The 17,473-nt window shown below is 52.3% G+C and overlaps 1 protein-coding gene across 7 annotated transcripts in view; it reads right to left on the bottom strand.

The window, feature by feature from the left end:
- Nucleotides 1-504: 504 nt before the first annotated feature.
- PPP2R5D (protein phosphatase 2 regulatory subunit B'delta) overlaps nt 505-17,473 on the bottom strand; it is an 18,951-nt gene continuing 1,982 nt past the window's right edge. Inside the window, exons 1-16 of one of the 7 annotated variants that reach the window (XM_007458236.1) lie at nt 15,359-15,370; nt 14,368-14,412; nt 5,186-5,402; nt 4,731-4,930; nt 4,522-4,632; nt 4,308-4,400; nt 3,745-3,875; nt 3,548-3,607; nt 3,333-3,441; nt 3,065-3,118; nt 2,586-2,756; nt 2,352-2,479; nt 1,603-1,704; nt 1,438-1,510; nt 1,189-1,305; nt 905-1,042 (exon numbers count right to left, since the gene is read on the bottom strand). In XM_007458236.1, the coding sequence (XP_007458298.1) occupies nt 905-1,042; nt 1,189-1,305; nt 1,438-1,510; nt 1,603-1,704; nt 2,352-2,479; nt 2,586-2,756; nt 3,065-3,118; nt 3,333-3,441; nt 3,548-3,607; nt 3,745-3,875; nt 4,308-4,400; nt 4,522-4,632; nt 4,731-4,930; nt 5,186-5,402; nt 14,368-14,412; nt 15,359-15,370 (1,761 nt within the window). Of the gene's footprint in view, nt 1,043-1,188; nt 1,306-1,437; nt 1,511-1,602; nt 1,705-2,351; nt 2,480-2,585; nt 2,757-3,064; nt 3,119-3,332; nt 3,442-3,547; nt 3,608-3,744; nt 3,876-4,307; nt 4,401-4,521; nt 4,633-4,730; nt 4,931-5,185; nt 5,403-14,367; nt 14,446-15,358; nt 15,371-17,473 lie in introns of those variants that run through there. The other 6 variants (XM_007458234.1, XM_007458239.1, XM_007458240.1 and 3 more) reach the window with 6 other exon arrangements.

The following is a 17,473-nucleotide window of genomic DNA, read 5'->3' as shown; positions in this document are numbered from 1 at the left end:
CCCCCCAGCCCCTTGCCCCTCCAAGGTTCCTGAAAGGGACAAGTGAGAGCCTGCCCAGCATCAGCACAAACAGGGAAATAAATAGGTGTTGGGGGGAGCCATGCTTAGGGCACTGCCCCCTGCTCCCTTCTTCCTAGCTTTGGGGACCAACAGCACAGGAAAGCAGTCAGCCCCAGGATGGTCCCTTCCATGTCAGTGATCCCAGGGCTGCTGCTCACCAAAGAGGGGGTACAGGGTAGGGTGTTTGTTCATCCCCTTCTCTTGGTCCATCTGGGCCCTATATTCATCACCTACTGTCCAAAGCCTATGCTTTTCTCCTTTTGCTCTCCCATGTTGTCTTGATCAGGCAGGGGTAAGAGGAAATAATGCAGCCCCATCAGCCTGCACACTGCTGGGGCTGGGGGCCTATTTGTGCTGTTGGGGGATGGCTCCCCTCCAGCTAATTCACTCGGGAGCCAATGGGATTTGACATAACTTTGGTGAGAATCATCTCCTGCTGCTCCCTATATGCCTGCAGGGGAGGGAGACAAGGAGGAGACACCTGGAGTTCAACAGGCTGCAGGGGAAAGAGGAGCACGTTATTCCCGTGTGTATTTCTCAGAGCAGCCACAGGCAGCTGTGGGACAAGGAGCAGGAGGGGGCCAGGCATCCCCAAGTTGTCTGAGCGCTGAGCATTGCCGCGCTCAGCCTGTCTGTACTATAGCCGCAGGGAGGCGTGAACACGTTTTGGGGGAGAAGAGGGACCACTCTGCGGGTGTCCCCACCTCAAGTGCCTCATCCCCCTCCCAAGAGCAGAGAGGCCCTGCCTTGCCCGAAGTCAGCCAGTGGGGAGCAGAAGGTGGAGGCCTAGGGCAGTGTCCCAGGGCTGAGTGGGCTGTGGCCCTGTGGTGGGAGGGTGAGGAGGTCAGAGCGCCTCCTGGCTGGCAGTTAGAAACTCTTCCGCCCGCTTGTGCGCCTCCAGTGCCTTGATGGTGTACACGTCCTGAGGCAGCTCTGACTTCCGCCGAAGCAGCACTTTCTCCTTCTTGATGTCCTTTAGCATCTGTGTGGGGATGTGCAGAAGGTGAGGAATGGTGACCAAGTCCCGAGAAATCCCATTGTTTCCTGCCCGGATTCCTTGGCTCTGCAGCTCCTGTCTCCTCTCCCTCCCAGGGCTGTCTTGTCTTTCTGCTCCCCGTGCCCTCCCACCTGCACAGCCTCTGTCTCCACCGTCCTCTTCAGAAGCTGGATGTCCTCTGCCGTGGGGGTCTCCGTCTCCATCGAGTACACAGGAGGCAGTGGTGGAGGCGCTCGGAACATGGGATACTGAGAGGAAAGGAGGCAGACAAGTGGCGAGAGCCACCTGGGAAGTCTGAGGACCCTGTTTGCTTCCTGCCCCTCCTCAGACAAACCCTCCTCCAACCCAGTCAGTTCAGGGCAAGGGCAGAAGCACCTCACCTGGGGGTTAAGGCGAGCCAGCTCCTCAATCCTTTGCCACATCTCTTCTCTCTCCTTCATTCGGAACCGGCCCCTGAGGGAGCAAAGACAGGATTGGGGTGGGCTTGAGAGAAGCACAGGGGGCTGGTGTGGAAGAGGAAGACTCCCAAGGAGAGAGAGACTCACTTCTGCTTCTCTGCCTTGTATTGTTGTGTACAGTCATCAAACAGCTTCTGATTCATCTCCATAAACAGCTTCAGGGCATTGTAGATTAGGCCATGGATTGTCCTGCCACCAGGAAGAAAGACGAGGTATAAGAGGCCAGAGCCTGCCCTCAGTGCCAGGACCTCAATTTGCTCTCTCCCACAAGGTATCTCTGCTAAGAGCTTTCTCACGTACTACTCCCATCCCACCAGCCTCTGTACAGTGTAAGCTCATCGCTCTGGCCAAATCACGTGACTTGAGATTGGCAGTTCAGGCCCTTTACAAATACGAGTCTGCCTGCCCATCCTTCCTGCACCCCGTGCTCCAAGAGCTCCCTTTTCCCCACTACTACCTACTCTAATAGCCCACACTAATGGCCTCCCAGCGCACTTGCTTTAAGCAGGAGAGCCTTTTTACAACGCTGGGATTTAATACGTACTAAGAGGATCACATCAGCTTCTCACAACATGGAATTACATCTCCAAAGCTGCAGAATATCTGACCTCAAGAAGAGATGCGACAGAGGCCACTGCTCTGCTGCTGGGTAGCACAGATCTCTCACATGGGTACCTTTTCTCCCCGGTCAGTCCCTCAAGGCCCTATTAATATGCAGTGGGCACCAGCCCCGCTTGCTGAGGGACCAGATGAGACCACTGGCTCTTGAGTCCATCCACACCTTCCCACATTCCAAAACCAGATCCTCGGTGCCCAGTGCCACCCCAGTTCCCTACTTGTTCCAGTGGCTCTTGGAGTTCCTGTACAGTGCAGGGAACATGATGGGAAGGACTCGGGCAGCATTGTCACTTATCAGGCTCATGATGTACTCATTGTTCCAGTAATAGAGGGCACGCTCTGCCACCTGGTGGGGACAGGCGAGACTCAGTGGGGATATGGCTCGCTATGCTGAAGACCCTCCTCAGTTTTCTGGGAGGCAGGGGCTGGGATGTTCTGGGTCTGGGTCTCACCTGGAAATGGGGGCTGGAGACACACTTGGCAAGCTGGCGGAAGAGTGGTTCCATCACTTTGCTGAACTCTGAAGGTTCAATGACATCCAGAATCTCCTCTAGCTCATTCAGGAACATCACCTCCTTGGGGCTGTGGGTCTTGGGCCAGAACTTGAGAAGGCCCACGATCACCTGCGAGAAGAGGAGGACACAGGGATAAAATTCTCACTCAACACCTGTCTGGGTTTCCAAGAAGCCATCCTGCCCTCTCCCCTCAACCCTGGTGGGCACAGCTTGGGTGGCCTCAGCTAAGTGCTCGTGTTTCTCTGGCTTGGATGCTTCCTAGGTGTACAAAGATTTTACTTCTCCTTTAGAGAGGAAACCATGTCACCTGTCGGGTTACATCCCCCCTGAGTGCTCACGGCACTGCTCGATAGGTACCAACTGGCAAGTGCTGCTGACAGGGAGAGGTGGACCCTGGGGCCCAGCAGGGGAGTTACCGGCTCAGTGAGGCTGCTTTCCTTCTCCAGAAACTGTACCACGCAGTACGCCAGCTGCAGGAGGTTGAGACAGAAAGGAGGTGAGGTGCAGGGATCAGAAGGTCATAGAGAGGTCGGTGACAGAAACCAGACCCCAGAACAGAAGGGGAGGCGTAGAGAGGAATTCCGCCCCCTGCTCCCTCTGCCACCCCATCACGGCTGGAATGCTTCCCCTTCCCTCTTTTCTCTGCAGCCAGGGCCGGGGATCAGCAGGAGGAAGGCAGCTCACCTGAGGGTGGTAGACACTCAGAGACTTGACCTTGTGAAGGGGAAGCAGGACACGGATGAGGAACATCTTGTGCTCTTCTTTCAGGGGCAAGGCAAAGCCATTGATGATGCTGGGAGTTAAGGGAGGGCTGTCAGGACCAAAGGGCCAGGTCCAAGCTCAATGCACCAATCCTCCTGACCTTTTCTAGGCATGTGTGCCCCCGCCCCACCTCTCACCTGCCCAGGATCTCCAGGAGCTCAGCAATCCCATTGTGATGCTCTGTCTCATAGATGAACCTGAGGGAAGAACAAAGACTCTCTTGATAACCCCTGATGCCCCTCCAGCATTCTGTGGAGTCCAGCCTACCACCCTTCTCCCACCCCATCTTAGTGAGGGGCTGGCTTTGCTCCTGAGCCCAGGCTCCTGGCCTCACCTGTAGAAGATGTGGTTGATCTGCCTACGGATATAAGCCCGGAGCCCCAAAAACTTGCCATAGATGCGATGCAAGATGGTCTTGAGGAAGTCCCGCTCTCGAGGGTCTTCACTGTCAAACAGGTCCAGGAGCTGGGAGCAAGCGGGAGAAGCAGCAGCAGTGAGGCGGGAGCCAGGGAAAGCCAGGGCTGGGGTGACTTGGGTTCTGGCCAGAGGAAGCCCTCTGAAGAGGGTGTGTGGAGACGAGTCTCTGGGAAGAGTGATTCTATTGTACTGCTCTACCCCAGGTGATGTCTGGGAATACATGCTGCATTCCCCATTGGGGGGGGGGGGGGAGGGGGGGTAACAGTGTTGCTTTTTTGTCTCCTTCCATTATGCTGGAAGCTTCTTATGGACAGAGTAGGTTTGTTTAACCCCCATGGTCAATTTGCACCAGACACAGCTGAAACCCAATACAGTACCTATATTCAGCAGAAGCAAAAAGAGCTTGGACTGGAGTCAGGGGACGTGGGGCTAGAGTTCATGGACCGGAAGGAGGGGAAGGCAGGAACTTCAGGGACTCACAGCAAGGACAAACTTCTGGTCAATGTACTTCTTGGCTATGTTTGGCTGGAAATCAGGAGACTCAAGGAAACGTAAGAAAAACTCGTACACGAGCTGCGGGGGGAAAGGGGCATCACTTAGGGGCATTCCCCAAGGACTGGGAGAGCCCCCTTGCTGCACGGCTCAGAGTGCCCCACTGCCCACAGCCAGGCCCCTGCCCCCTTTGCTCTGGTACCTGGAGATGCGGCCAGGCGGCTTCCAGGGTGGGCTCATCTTCCTCGGGGTCAAACTCGGCCCCAGTGGGATTTGAGGAAGGTGGCAGCGTCCGGAAGAGGTTCACTGAAAACTGAGGGGTAGGGAGGGCCCAGGTGAGAGCTCTCTGGGCAGGTCTGGGCTTTTCCGGGGCCCCCGTCCCTGCCCGCTTTCCCCTTTCCCTGTGCCTACCATAGTGACGGCCTCAGGGTAAATGGCCTCGGTGACAACATCGCGGCTGTGGGTGATGTACTCCACCATTTCGTTGAGCCCCGCCCGCTTCACCTCCTTGAATTTGAGGTCACTGAGTGGGTCTGACACAAAGTCAAAGAGGACGCAGCACTGGCGTAGCTTCTGGATAAACAGCTCCTCCCGCTCCTGGGTTGGTGAGTCTAGGGGCGGACGGGCCATGGTCAGGTCTCCTCTGTGGTCCTTCACTGCTATGCCCTGCTCACCTCGCAGGGCGTTCCCCGATCCCTTCCTGCCACCATCCTGCTCCCCTGACGCCCACCCCCAACCCCAGCGCAACTCCCCCTCACATTCTCTAGAGCTTCCACCCTCCCCCAAACACCCCCAAACCTCCATTCCGCCAACACCCACTGTCCCCTAGGTCTAATGCCGCAGCCCCCTTGACCTTTTCCCAGTACCTTTCAGGGCAGGAAGCTTCTGCAGCTCCCGGTTCTTGCTGAGGTTGAAGCGGGAGGAGCTTTGCCGTCGCTCCTTCTTGACAATCTGGGGCCCCCCTGAGTACTTGATTTTGCTGAGCTGTGTGGGGGGTGGCGTGCTGTTGCTGGGACGCTTGTTGGATGACGGCGGCTGCGGTGGCGGCTGAGGTGGCGGCTGCGGCTGAGGCTGGGGCTGGGCCTGGTCAAACGAGCAAGCCACTGGAGTGCATTCGCCAAGCTACGCTTCCCACCCCAGGCCTGGCCCACCGCCCAGCCCCGGGTCCGTTTATGCCTCTACGGGCCTGGGCAGCAAGCAGCTGCCTCCTGCCCCGAAGGAGCCAAGACCAGGGTCAGACGTAACTGCGGGATGTGGCCCTGGAAGGGAGCGGTCTAGAAGGCGTGTCTCCCAAAGTGATGCCCACTGCCTGTGCATCAAGAGCCTTCAAAACGCTCACTCCTGTTCCTGAACAGGCAAAGCTAATTGATGGACTGACAGTGACAGAAGTCAGACAAGTGGCTCTCCTGCCAGGGAGGGGGTGGCAGCGGTGTGGGTTGTGGAGATGCGGGTGGTGACTGAGAAGGGGCACAAGGACCTCTCTGACTAATGGAAACATTCCGTATCTTGACTGAGTCTGGGAGGTGGTTCATAGCATAAACATATGTAAAAATGCATCGAGCAGTACAGCGAAGATTACTCTATTTTATCATTTACTGAACGTGTGACAGTCTTCAGTTAAAGAAACTCCTTCCCATATCTCAGCAGTTTAACTACTAGAAATATAGATTAAGCAAAATCCTAAATATAAAAAAAGGCTTTGTGCAAAAACACTTTTTATGGTCTTATTTATAACGGCAAATATATAAATACATGGAAATCATGGAGTTAAAATTATGTTTATGAAAACTATGTACTAAATGTAATCATACGTGGTTCAGCTGTGAAAAATGTTTACACAGTCAGAGTAACTTACCCAAAACGGGTGATAAGTATTCTGAGAAGAGGGGAAAAGTCTGCACAGAGGTATAAGACACTGGGGCCTTAATTTTCCACATTAGGAAGTCAAGAGATATGTAAAGCTCACAAATTAAAGGGGAAAAAAAAAGCAGTAAAAAGATCTTATTTGGAGGTATAAAAGTCAATCTGCAAGGAAAGAGTTAGGAGGTGAATGTGGTTGCCACGAAACAACAGGAGACGAGGGGCCGGCGACAGGGGCTGCCCTGCTCATTACAAGCCTGAGAGTATTATCTGACCTTCTGAACAATGCACCTATCACCACGCTGATAAAAATTAAAAACAAAACAAGAAGACTAAAACTATGGAACGAGAGAAAATTGCTTCCTATATGCTAAGTTAAATAAGGATAATACAAACCTGTATATACGAAATGAGCTCACCCATATTAAAACATGCACAGAACCCAAAATCCAGTTAAGAAAGAGAAAGAACAAGTGCATTGTGTTCATGACTATCTCCTGTAATGACAGAATGAGACATGACTTTTTCCTAAATTTTTTACACACTGACCACTGCTTTTGTAATGGAGAAATAGGGAATGCCCTGGCAGTCCAGTGGTTAGGACTCTGTGCTTCCACTGCACAGGGCCTGGGTTCGATCCCTGGTCAGGGAACTAAGATCCTGCAAGACACACAGCATGGCCAAAAAAAAAAAAAAAAAAAAAAGACAATATAATGGGAGAAATACAGCTAATTTCCAAAAGTTATTTCTTTACTTCCCCCCAGACACGGGTGTCAGAGCCCCACGAAGCCCATTTTCAGAAGCACACAAACAGGGGTTTGCAGGGCTGTCCACTCATAGGTACTGTCCAGGTAACCCCCTGCTGGGAGAGGGGAGAGGCTGAGCCACAGGACAGCCCTTCCCCCCAACCAGAGAAGAGACTGCAACAGGACCAGAGGAGTGAGGTCACGTCCAGCTGGGTCCCCACACCACAGGAAAACTGTCCTCCTGTGCTCACACCTGCCATCCCCGCCTCCTCTCCAGCCCGCTCCATAAACTCTTACTTCATAAAATTAGAATGGGAGAATATGAAACTCTCTGGGATAAGGGGCGAGGAGGAAGACAAATGTCATGCTTTGTATGCTCCTGAATTTTTTGATAGAAACAATTATGTCAAGCTTGTGACCTATCTGGGGGTCAGAAGCAAGAGAGGAGCGCTGGATCCAGCCCAGGGCAGGCCTTGGGTCCGGTGTAGTTCATTACCGCTTAGGCCATCTGGCCCTCTCCTCCTCCTGAAAGGAGCCCCAGACACCAATTTGACTAGGGGAACGCAAAGAAGTGGGGCAAGAGCAGTCACCACACACCTCCCTTGCCATGACCACGCTCAACCAGTGTGATTTTTTGGCTTAGACAGTGCAAGGCACCCTGAAGTCTGGGGTCTCCCTTCCTGTATACGGAGGATGGATCACACCTTGGTAGAGGATGAAGGAGAGAGGCAAAAGGCCAGTGGGCCAGAGCCTGGTGTGCATCAGACTCTCCCCACTTCCCTGTCGCAGGAACAACCCAATCCTTATCTGTGGAGCTTAACAGTCAAGGGCACAGACTTGAGCCTGACTGCCTGGGTTTGACTACTGGCTCTGCCAGTTATTAGCTGAGTAACCTCCAGGAGGTCATATAGCCTCTCTCTGCCTCATTTGTAAAGTGGGGATGGCAACTACCTCACAGGGTTGTAACAAGGATTTAAATGAACAGCAGAAGTTCACACAGAAGTGTCTTATGAGCAGTATCTTCTACTATTGTTGTTGTTATTATTATTATTTCCCATCCCTGGATTTTAGGAATACAGCCTGGAAATTCCTGAAAGTAGCACACCTCAAATGTTCCTTAGAGTTCATTATCCTTCTTGTTTTAAAATGGGGGAACCCAGGGAATTCCCTGGCAGTCCAGTGGTTAGGACTCCGTGCTTTCACTGCTGTGGGCCCGGGTTCAATCCCTGGGTGGGGAACTGAGATCTCACAAGCCACGTGGCGTGGCCAAAAACATAATAAAATAAAATGGGAGAACCCAAGGAGGCATTGCATCTTTCAAGACCCACCTTCTTCCAAAAAGCCTTCTCCAATCACTCCAGGACTTGCATGTCCACCCTCCACCCTCAACCTTCTGACACTGCTTATCTGTTCCATTGGCTCTGGGATCATCCCTAGTGACACCTCTTGATCACTTTGCTCATGTGTCATCTCCCCACTAGAAAACAAGTCCCTTTAAAGCCAGGACCCTGGTTTGTGCCCCTCTGGGTCTCCTCAGCACTGGCACTGACACCTAACAGGCATTCAGCGAATGACTGGTTATTTGACTGATGGGGGGGCAGGGCGGGCAGGGGACACCAAGCCCAGGCCCATCTCCATAGGTCCCTCCTGTCCTGACCGGGAACCTTCAGAACAAAGCCCTGCACAGTGGTGGGAGCAGAGTGGGAAGGAGAAACATCAGAGATACTAGGCTGAGGGGCTCAGTGGCAACTGAGGAACAAGACTCGGGAAGAATATGTCTCTCTCCATCCTCCCAGATGAGATGCAGAAACCCTGCATCTCCATGAACCTCGCACTGAGGGGACACATCCAGAGAAAGGAGGCCTTCTTCCCAAAAAGGGAAAAGCAAGACCTCAATTTTCTCTGCTAACGAGCAGAGGGTTGGACTAGATCAGTAGTCCAAACACTCTCCAAGTAAGGTGTTTTTGTTTTTGTTTTCTGCGGTACGCGGGCCCCTCACCATTGTGGCCTCTCCCGTTGCGGAGCACAGGCTCCGGACGCGCAGTGGCCCTGGCTCACGGGCCCAGCCGCTCCGCAGCATGGGGGATCTTCCCGGACCGGGACACAAACCCGTGTCCCCCGCACCGGCAGGCGGAATCTCAACCACTGCGCCACCAGGGAAGCCCCCCAGTAAGGTTTTAAGAAAACAGAGATTGCATGGCTGAAAATCATAGTTTAAAAAGCCACCCAATAGTTGATGCCTAAGGTCCCTTCCCCTTCAGGATGGCATTATTGAAGGTTGGGGTGGCCGGAGAGCAGCTGAGCCGGCTTAGTCTGCCCCGCCGCCAGCCCACTGGGCCACCCTGGTTTTATAAGGACCATTGGCTCCCAGGCCCCAGATACAAGGAGCAGCTGAGAGACAGCTGGGCCGGCCAGCAAAGCCCTGGAAACATACTTGGCAGAAGGGAGTATAGGTTGTGCCAGCAACTCACTTCACGTTCAACCCTTTCTCCTAAAAGCTCTAGCTTCCAACTTCTCCTTTATTGACCTGGGCTGGAGATGAGAGGCGGCTGCATCCCCAGGAGAACCTTCTGCAGCCATCAGAGCATGGGTGGACACGGCCCAAAGGCAAGCTGGTGACCTGCCTGCTCCCACTTCTGAGACTCCACAGTGGGTGTCTCCTCTGCCTGAACAACTGCTCCTCCCACTTCTAAACTTGCAACAGGATCCAAACTCCAAGAAGCCTTCCTAGATTCGGGCCTCCTGCAATCCAGTGGGGCTTTTTTTTTTTTAAATAAATTTATTTATTTATTTTTGGCTGCATTGGGTCTTAGCTGCTGCATGCAGGCTTTTCTCTAGTTGCGGTGAGTGGGGGCTACTCTTCGTTGTGGCTCATGGGCTCTAGAGTGCAAGCTCTGTAATTGTGGTGCATGGGCTTAGTTGCTCCGCCACATGTGGGATCTTCCCAGACCAAGGCTCAAACCCGTGTCCCCTGCACTGGCAGGCGGATTCTCAACCACTGCGCCACCAGGGAAGCCCCTCCAGTGGGGCTCTGAATTCATACACCACCCTCACACTCAGGAGACTGCAACTATACTTGCCCACTCTGAACCAATTCCATTCCAACCTGACCCTAACACAGACACTGGTAATCATTAATCCCATATATTTAAACATAAAGTAGGACGTAGAAATATAATTTAAGCACTATAGAAGGTACTGTCGTAGAAAGATGAAAGATAAAATTATCAGTGAAAAAACGCAAAGATTAATGTTACAGCTTTTGCATAATGAATTAACTAGCTGAGTGAAGATCATTTTAGTTTCAAACCCTGAAAATCAGAGAGGCATTCTCTCCTGTATTGACACTTAGAGCACTGTTGGGTTGGCCAAAGAGTTCGCTTGGGTTTTTCGTAACAGCTTACAAAAAAACCAAACGAACTTTTTGGCCAACTCCATACCCATTCTTTTTGTTGTTGTTGTTTGTTTGTTTGTTTGTTTTCAGTACACGGGCCTCTCACTGTTGTGGCCTCTCCCGTTGCGGAGCACAGGCTCCGGATGTGCAGGCTCAGCAGCCATGGCTCACGGGCCCAGCTGCTCCGCGGCACGTGGGATCTTCCCAGACCGGGGCACGAACCCATGTCCCCTGCATCGGCAGGCAGACTCTCAACCACTGCGCCACCAGGGAAGCCCCCCATACCCATTCTTAATTCCTTTATTCAATAAACATCATGCTACACATTAGAGATTAAAAGGTGAATAAGACATGGCCCTTGCCCTCGAAGAGCTCACAGTCCAGTGGGCAAGACAGACACGAAAGCGGCCATTAGTACAGGGCAATGCAAAATCAGAGCGCCGCAAAAGATTCAGGAACTCAGAGGGCTGAGTGACAAACTCTGCCTGAAGAATCAGGGAAGCCCTCCCTGAAGAGGTGACTTTTGATTTGTCTCTTAAAGGATAAACACAGGTTTAGGCAAAGAATGAAAAGAGAGAGATAAAGCAGTCCAGGCCAATGGGATGACACCAATAGGAGCCCTGAGCCACAAAAAGCTTGTAGGGTTGGAAGTTGGAAAGTCCAGAGGGGCTGGAAGAACAAGGCGGGGCCAGCCCAGAAGGCCTGAGGCTGCGTATTTGAATTTGTGAGCAATGAGATGCCAAGAGGGACTTTTAAGTAAAGGACTGATAGGACCAAAAATGTTTTTAGGGTAACAACTCTGGCTACAGTGATGTCAGGCTGAAGTGGGGATGAGCAGGATCGTTTCTTCCTCCCTCTGTCCCTGCTCCCAGAACTCAGGACAGGGCACAGCACATAGGAAAGTCCACAGCACTGAAATGCTTTTTCCAAAGACAGGCCAGGAAAGACCCCTGCCTTGTAGCAGAGTCTGACCTAATCTCTCAAGGCTCCTTTCCATTCTAAGACTCTTCTAGAATCTTAGAACCAGCCTATTAGGTCATTAAGAACATGGGAGGACTGGCCACAGACCTGGGCTGAATTCCAGCTCTGCTGTTTTACTGCTGAGTAAAAGCTACTTAACATCACTAAGCCTCAGTTTCGTCTGTAAAATGGGGCTGATGATGATAACAGATGACCTCAGGGACTGCTGTACAGATTAAATGAGAAGATTATAAGATTAAATACATGCGTACTTAGCACAGTGCCTGGGACAGACTGTACTGGGTTGAACAGTGTCCCCCCAAAATTCACATCAACCCAACATCTATGAACGTGATCGTATTTGCAAACAGGGTCTTCACAGATGTAATCAAGTTAAAATGAGGTCATACTGGATTAGGGTGCGCCCTAAATCCAACATGACTGGTGTTCTTATAAGAAGAGGGAAATTTGGACACAGAGACAGAGGCACAGGGGAGAACGCTGAGTGAAGACGGAGGCAGAGATTGGAACGGTGCTTCTAGAAGCCAAGGAGCAGATCGCAGAAAGCCACCGAAGCTGGGAGAGAGGCCTAGAAGAGGTTCTTCCCTAGAACCTCAGAGGAATACGGCCTGCTGACACCTTGATTTCAGACTTCTGACTTCCACAGCTAAGAGAGAATAAATTTCTGGTATCTTAAGCCACCCAATTCATGGTAATTGGTTATGGCTGTCCTAGGAAACTAATACACAAGTAACTGCTCAATAAAATAAATGTTGGCTGCTATAAATTATTAAGATCAGTTGGAAAGACTAGCAAATGCTTGACACGGGGTAAGTTTGGCTGTAAGAACCCAAAATTCTGGACTAGAAAAAGGGCAAGGGAGGGATTTCCTTGGCGGTCCAGTGGTTAAGACTTTGCCTTCCAGTGCAGGGGGTGCAAGTTCGATCCCTGGTCGGGAGCTAAGATCCCACATGCTTCGCAGCCAAAAAAAAAACAAAACATAAAACAGAAGCAATATTGTAACAAATACAATAAAGACTTTAAAAATGGTCCACATCAAAAAAAAAAAAAAGAAAGAAAGAAAGAAAAAGGGCAAGAGAAGGACTGTGACAAACAGCTTTTGATGACCTGGGCCTCACAGCCTGGCCCCCAACTATTCCATGTCCCACTGCCTGGGGCCACCTGGGTGCATTTCTGCAAAATCATGGAGAATTCCTGCAGCTGCCTCAGATAGGTGAGCCCTGAGCGGCATTTCATAAAACAGAGCCCAAGGTGAACACAACAGTCTCCTTTTCCAGAGGGCGGTGGAGAAATCACAGCAGCTGGTCTCAGCTTATTTCTTAAGATGCTTGAGCCTTCGTTTTCCTAACTATGAAAGGAGAGGGTTCCTTCCAGGTCTAATTTGAAGTTGGTTTGTTTGCTCATCCGTTCACTAATGCATTCAAATGCTGGTGCTTCCAGTGGGCCAGGCCCTTCGGTGTGAGCGAGAGCCTCTCAGGAGCTAAGTGTTAACACAGGAGACAACTGACACACAATGAATTCCCACGGAATTGTTTCATTACAGCTGTGGTTAAGCACTGCCGTGGAGTGATGCTGGGTACCAGGGGCCCTGACCGCATCCTGGGCATGGGGATGGGGGCAGGTGGTCAAGGAGGGCTGCTTCCAGGAAATGACAGCCAATCTGTCTAGTAACTGAATGAGCAGGAGGGAGTCAGGCAGAAGGCAGGAGTGGCCCCCCAAGCTATTCCTTTCTGTCCCTTTAAATCCTGTTTCCAAGTCCCTTGCTGCTTTGAGTATCAGTTGCCGGCTCCCGCCACCTTCCCTGTGGGTCCCACACGTCACGGCTCCTGAAGGGGAGACTGAGCCCAGAGGGTGTGCCCTCCAGAAGCATCTCCTGGTGATCTCCTGTGAACCAAGGGCGTCAGCACACAGGTGTGGGAAAGAAGCAGGCTCCTCCCCTCACAGTTCACAGTCTGGTGGGGAGAAACACATCCGGGAACCAACAGTGCCAGCACTGAGTGACAAGGACTGGCCTAGAGACATGTTCAGATGCCAGTGTATGTGCAGAGGAAGGAGGAATTTCTCTTCCGTGGTCCTCAACTCGCATGTCTGTAAGATGGAGAAAACCTACCCTGCCTCCTCCCATCACTCAAGTGAGGGTAAAATTAAAATGATGGTCGCAGGTGTGAAAAGTGCTTGGCTCTCTTTGGAGGTGATAGGGACCAGAAGTATCCAGAAAAATCCAAACCCAGAGTTAACCCCAACCAAACACTTTTTAATCGATCTCCTCTCCATGACCTGCCCCCAACCCACAAGACCTGCCCAGAATTAGACAGCTCCATTTCCTGTTCACCTCCATCCCTCTGAACAGTTTAGCACAGGAGGGAGGAAGCACAGAAAGCAAGGATCACCAGCTTCCGAGTAACACAGGCGCTTGCTCAGTGTGCTCCCAGGACCATTCAACATCCAAGCATCCCACTGAGCACACTCCCAAACTTCCATGGACACACTCTGGACTTCCTTAAGTCCCTCCACCCCACTGTGTGCTCTCTGCTTGCCATTTATTGCTTTACAGTCCTAGATTGCCAAGCTGCACTGACCTCTGCTCATGCCTGTCCTTCAGCAGCTCCCATCTGATCGGGACCAAGAGAGGTGGGCCCAGCCCTGCCCGACTCAAGGACATCAGCCACTCCCCACCCCTGCCCCACCCAGAGCTACACTGAAGTCACCCCACTGAGCACCCATGTGCACCCGCGTACTTTTCCCTCCTCCCCAGGACTCAGTGTCCCTAGCTTTTGGCCCTAAGAGAAAAGGAATTCTCAACACCTTGGTAGACAGAGAATTGACTTTCACAGGAATCCCTGCGGAATCGGAAAAACTGGAGGGCTTATTTGGTTCATAGCCACCAAAGGGAAAGCCTGCCTGAGGGCAGTCTGGATGGGCTGTCCAGGCCCCTCCCTGGCTATGAAAGTATCCTTCCCTTCTGCCCCAATAATCTCCGGCCCTCTGAGATCCCCCACCCCACTAGCCATCAAGCAGGTGGAACTGGCGTCTGCACCGTAACTAGGGCTATGCCCACGTTCATTACCTCCTCAGCGCTCTCGCCTCCGCCATCCTTGCTCGAGCTGCTGGGCTTGGCCGCGCCTTTGGCAAGCTTGGGGGGCTCCTGAAGGGAGAAGACGGAGGTAGAGTTAACAGATGCCAAGGAAGGGAGAGGCCTCATCCTCATCCCTCAGGTCTCTGTTGTAATTCTCCTCTGTCCAATTGAATCAATCAGTCAAGCAGCACCACTGAGCACCTACCTTAAACCTGGGGCGGTGGGGTGGCAGGTTGGGGTACACAAAGGGAGATTCAGTCCCTCAAAGGCACCAACGAGTTCAGAATCTGGTTAGGAAGACAACTCTAACACACAATAATCCAGCATGACCATGCTCCTTCACCTCACAAGGCTGTTGTATGCGTTAGGGCCTCGGTCAAGTAAGAACCAGGGTGACGAGGCTCAAGGGAAAAGCAGCATGGAAGAAGCTGCTCAGACTGGCTTCTGGCTAAAGCGGGCAGAGGGGGCCTAAGGCTCTCATGCTGGAGGGAAGGGAGTCACCACTCTACCCTCGAGGACATCTGGAAAGACCTGGAAGCATTTTCAGGATATCACAAACAGCACCCAGACTCGAAACTGCTACTGGCATAATCAGTGGGGCCCAGGGATGCTAACAGGTATAGGAATCGTCCCAAGAACGCCTCGGTAGACAAGCACAAGGACAGGGATGGGGATAAGGCCCAGAATTGCTATAAAGAATGAGCACTAGTCCAAAGTCTCCCTTGGGAACCTAGCTGCTGGCTCAGAGCCCTGGCCTGCCCAGCATCTCTTCCTATGCTTTGGGCCAAAAAAAAGCAACTGCCCAGGGACAGGATGAGGAAAATGTGAAAAAGACTTGGGGATTTAGGTATGACTGCAAGCTCAACACAAATCATCCATGTGCTGTGGCTGCCACAGCAGCTCATGTGACCTGCCATCCAGTTAACAGACGTGTGCAGAGTGCCTGGCACCAGGGGACGTGGAAGCACCCCATCCTTGGCACTGATGGGGCCATTCTGGAGGATCTGGTTCAGTCGAGAGCATCACACTTTGGGAGGGACAAAGACAAATGCTAGGTTTTCTTCGGGGAAAATACAACCCATAGAGGGAGTAGATTCAAAAGCAGGTCCTGAGAGCAACAGCTGCAGGAACTGGGATAGTTAACAATGGAAGGGAGGAGTCATAGCGGGTGGGGGAGCAAGAGGGATCTTTACGAATAAATGAAGGGCTGCCATGTGGACTAAAGATGCAACTTGTTCTATGTGGATCCAGAGGCCCAAGAGCCATGGGCAGAAGTGGCAGGAAGACAGGCTGAGGCTCCAAAGAAGGAAGACTTTTCTCCTGGAGCAGCTGCACAGAAACCAGCTGCCTAGTGAGGCTGTAAGCTCCCCAACCCAAGAGCATTCAAGCAGAGGTGCATTCATGCCTCCTCCAAGGCATGATGCAAATGGGTCTCGAGCCTTAAATGCAGATCGGATCGGAGGACCTTGAAAATCACTTCTAGCTCTGAGATTCTGCCACTTGATAGCACCTGAGCCCCTTCAGTGAGAAGTGTTAAATCCAGTGATTATACCCATGGGGGCAAAAGGATTTCAGGGAGAAGAGAGCTCTGCGTAGGCTGGAGCAGGGGGAAGGCTTCGTGGGGGTGGGGAGGCAGGAAGCCGTTCCCAGGTGTGGAGCAGCTCCAGGCAGTCATAGCAGTGGGAAGGAGCCCTGTGCTCTGGGTGGCTAGGCGCTCTCCCAGGGCCCACTGACCAGGCGGGGCACACTCACCCCTTGCTGAGGGGCCAGCAAGTGGTGCAGAGTGTGGGGTGGAGAGGAAAAGGATGAGGGGGGGTGCAGGCAGGACGCAACACTGAGGTGACCGTCTGCACACACCCCAGACGTGGGCCTCTCGGACAAAGCTGGCCCATCTGCACCCACGTCTCACCTCTCTCCTTGATCCTGAGCTCCTTGTTCCTTTTTGTACCCCTCCACCTACCCTGCAGCACTCAGACATATCTCTCAGGCAAGGTGCAGAAGAAAAATCCCGGCTGCCTGGGGGGTGGTGTTGGGGGGTGGGCGTGGGAACCAGGCCACCACCCTTGCTCCCTGGCTCCCGCAGAGCAGGTGAAATGCACACACTTCAGCCCAGCCCAGCTGTCCAGTGTTGCATGGCAATGTGGTTTAGAGCCAGCCCTGTGTCCCTGGCCCAGCTCTTACTGGCTATACACTCATGCGCAAGTTAACTAGCCTCGCTGAGCCTGTTTCCTCACCTATTAAGTGCTGACAATCAAAGTACCTAATTCCCTTTATTTTTAAAAAATTTTTAAATTTTTAATTTTTTTCTTTTTTGTCTGTGCCGCATAGCATGCGGGATCTTAGTTCCCCGACCAGGGATCGAACCCGTGCCCCCTGCAGTGGAAGCACGGGACGACTGGACCGCCAGGGAAGTCCCCCTAATTCCCTTTAGCACAGTGTCTGGCACATGAAAAATGAAATGTTAGTCAATGTTATTACTATTATTATGAACAAGAAGAATGTGGGAGGGAGCAGAGGCACGCCACCACCCAGGAACCTAAAAGAGAGCAGTCTTAGATCAGAACATGAGGGAAGAGGAAGGATTAAAATCTCCCCAAGGACTGACTCAGCACTCATCCATTGAGCACCTATGTGTACAAGGAGATGCCAAACCAAAATGGAACTTAGTTATTATCTCAAGGGGGAAGAAAAGACTTGTCAACAATTAATTCCAGTCCAAGGGAACACAAAAGGGCCATAAGTGACCTACCAAGTACTCTGCAAATCCAGGGGAGGAGGGAGAGCTCACCCCCAACTAAGGGTTCAGGACGGGCTTCAGGGAGGAGGCCATGAGGTTAGGCCAGGCATGGGTCCAGCAGAGATGAAGCAGAAAGGGGAGAGGTGATGGATGAGCAATACAGACCCTCCATCCCCACCTCCTCTCTGCCCCCACCCCCTTTAGGCAAACCCCAGTGACATCATCAGGACTTGTCAACCACTGAAGGAGGCCAAATGCAACTAGAAATCAAAAGTGGAAAGTTAAACCTTAAAGGGGATCAGAGATGCCTGGCCCCATGCACACCAATCCTTCCCATACTCTTTCCCAACCAAACACTTA

This window comes from Lipotes vexillifer, unplaced genomic scaffold, assembly GCF_000442215.2.
Source record: "Lipotes vexillifer unplaced genomic scaffold, Lipotes_vexillifer_v1.1 scaffold4, whole genome shotgun sequence".
Taxonomy (NCBI): domain Eukaryota; kingdom Metazoa; phylum Chordata; class Mammalia; order Artiodactyla; family Lipotidae; genus Lipotes; species Lipotes vexillifer.
The sequence above is the reverse complement of the archived record's forward strand: the minus strand, read 5'-3'. Positions and strand labels throughout refer to the sequence as shown.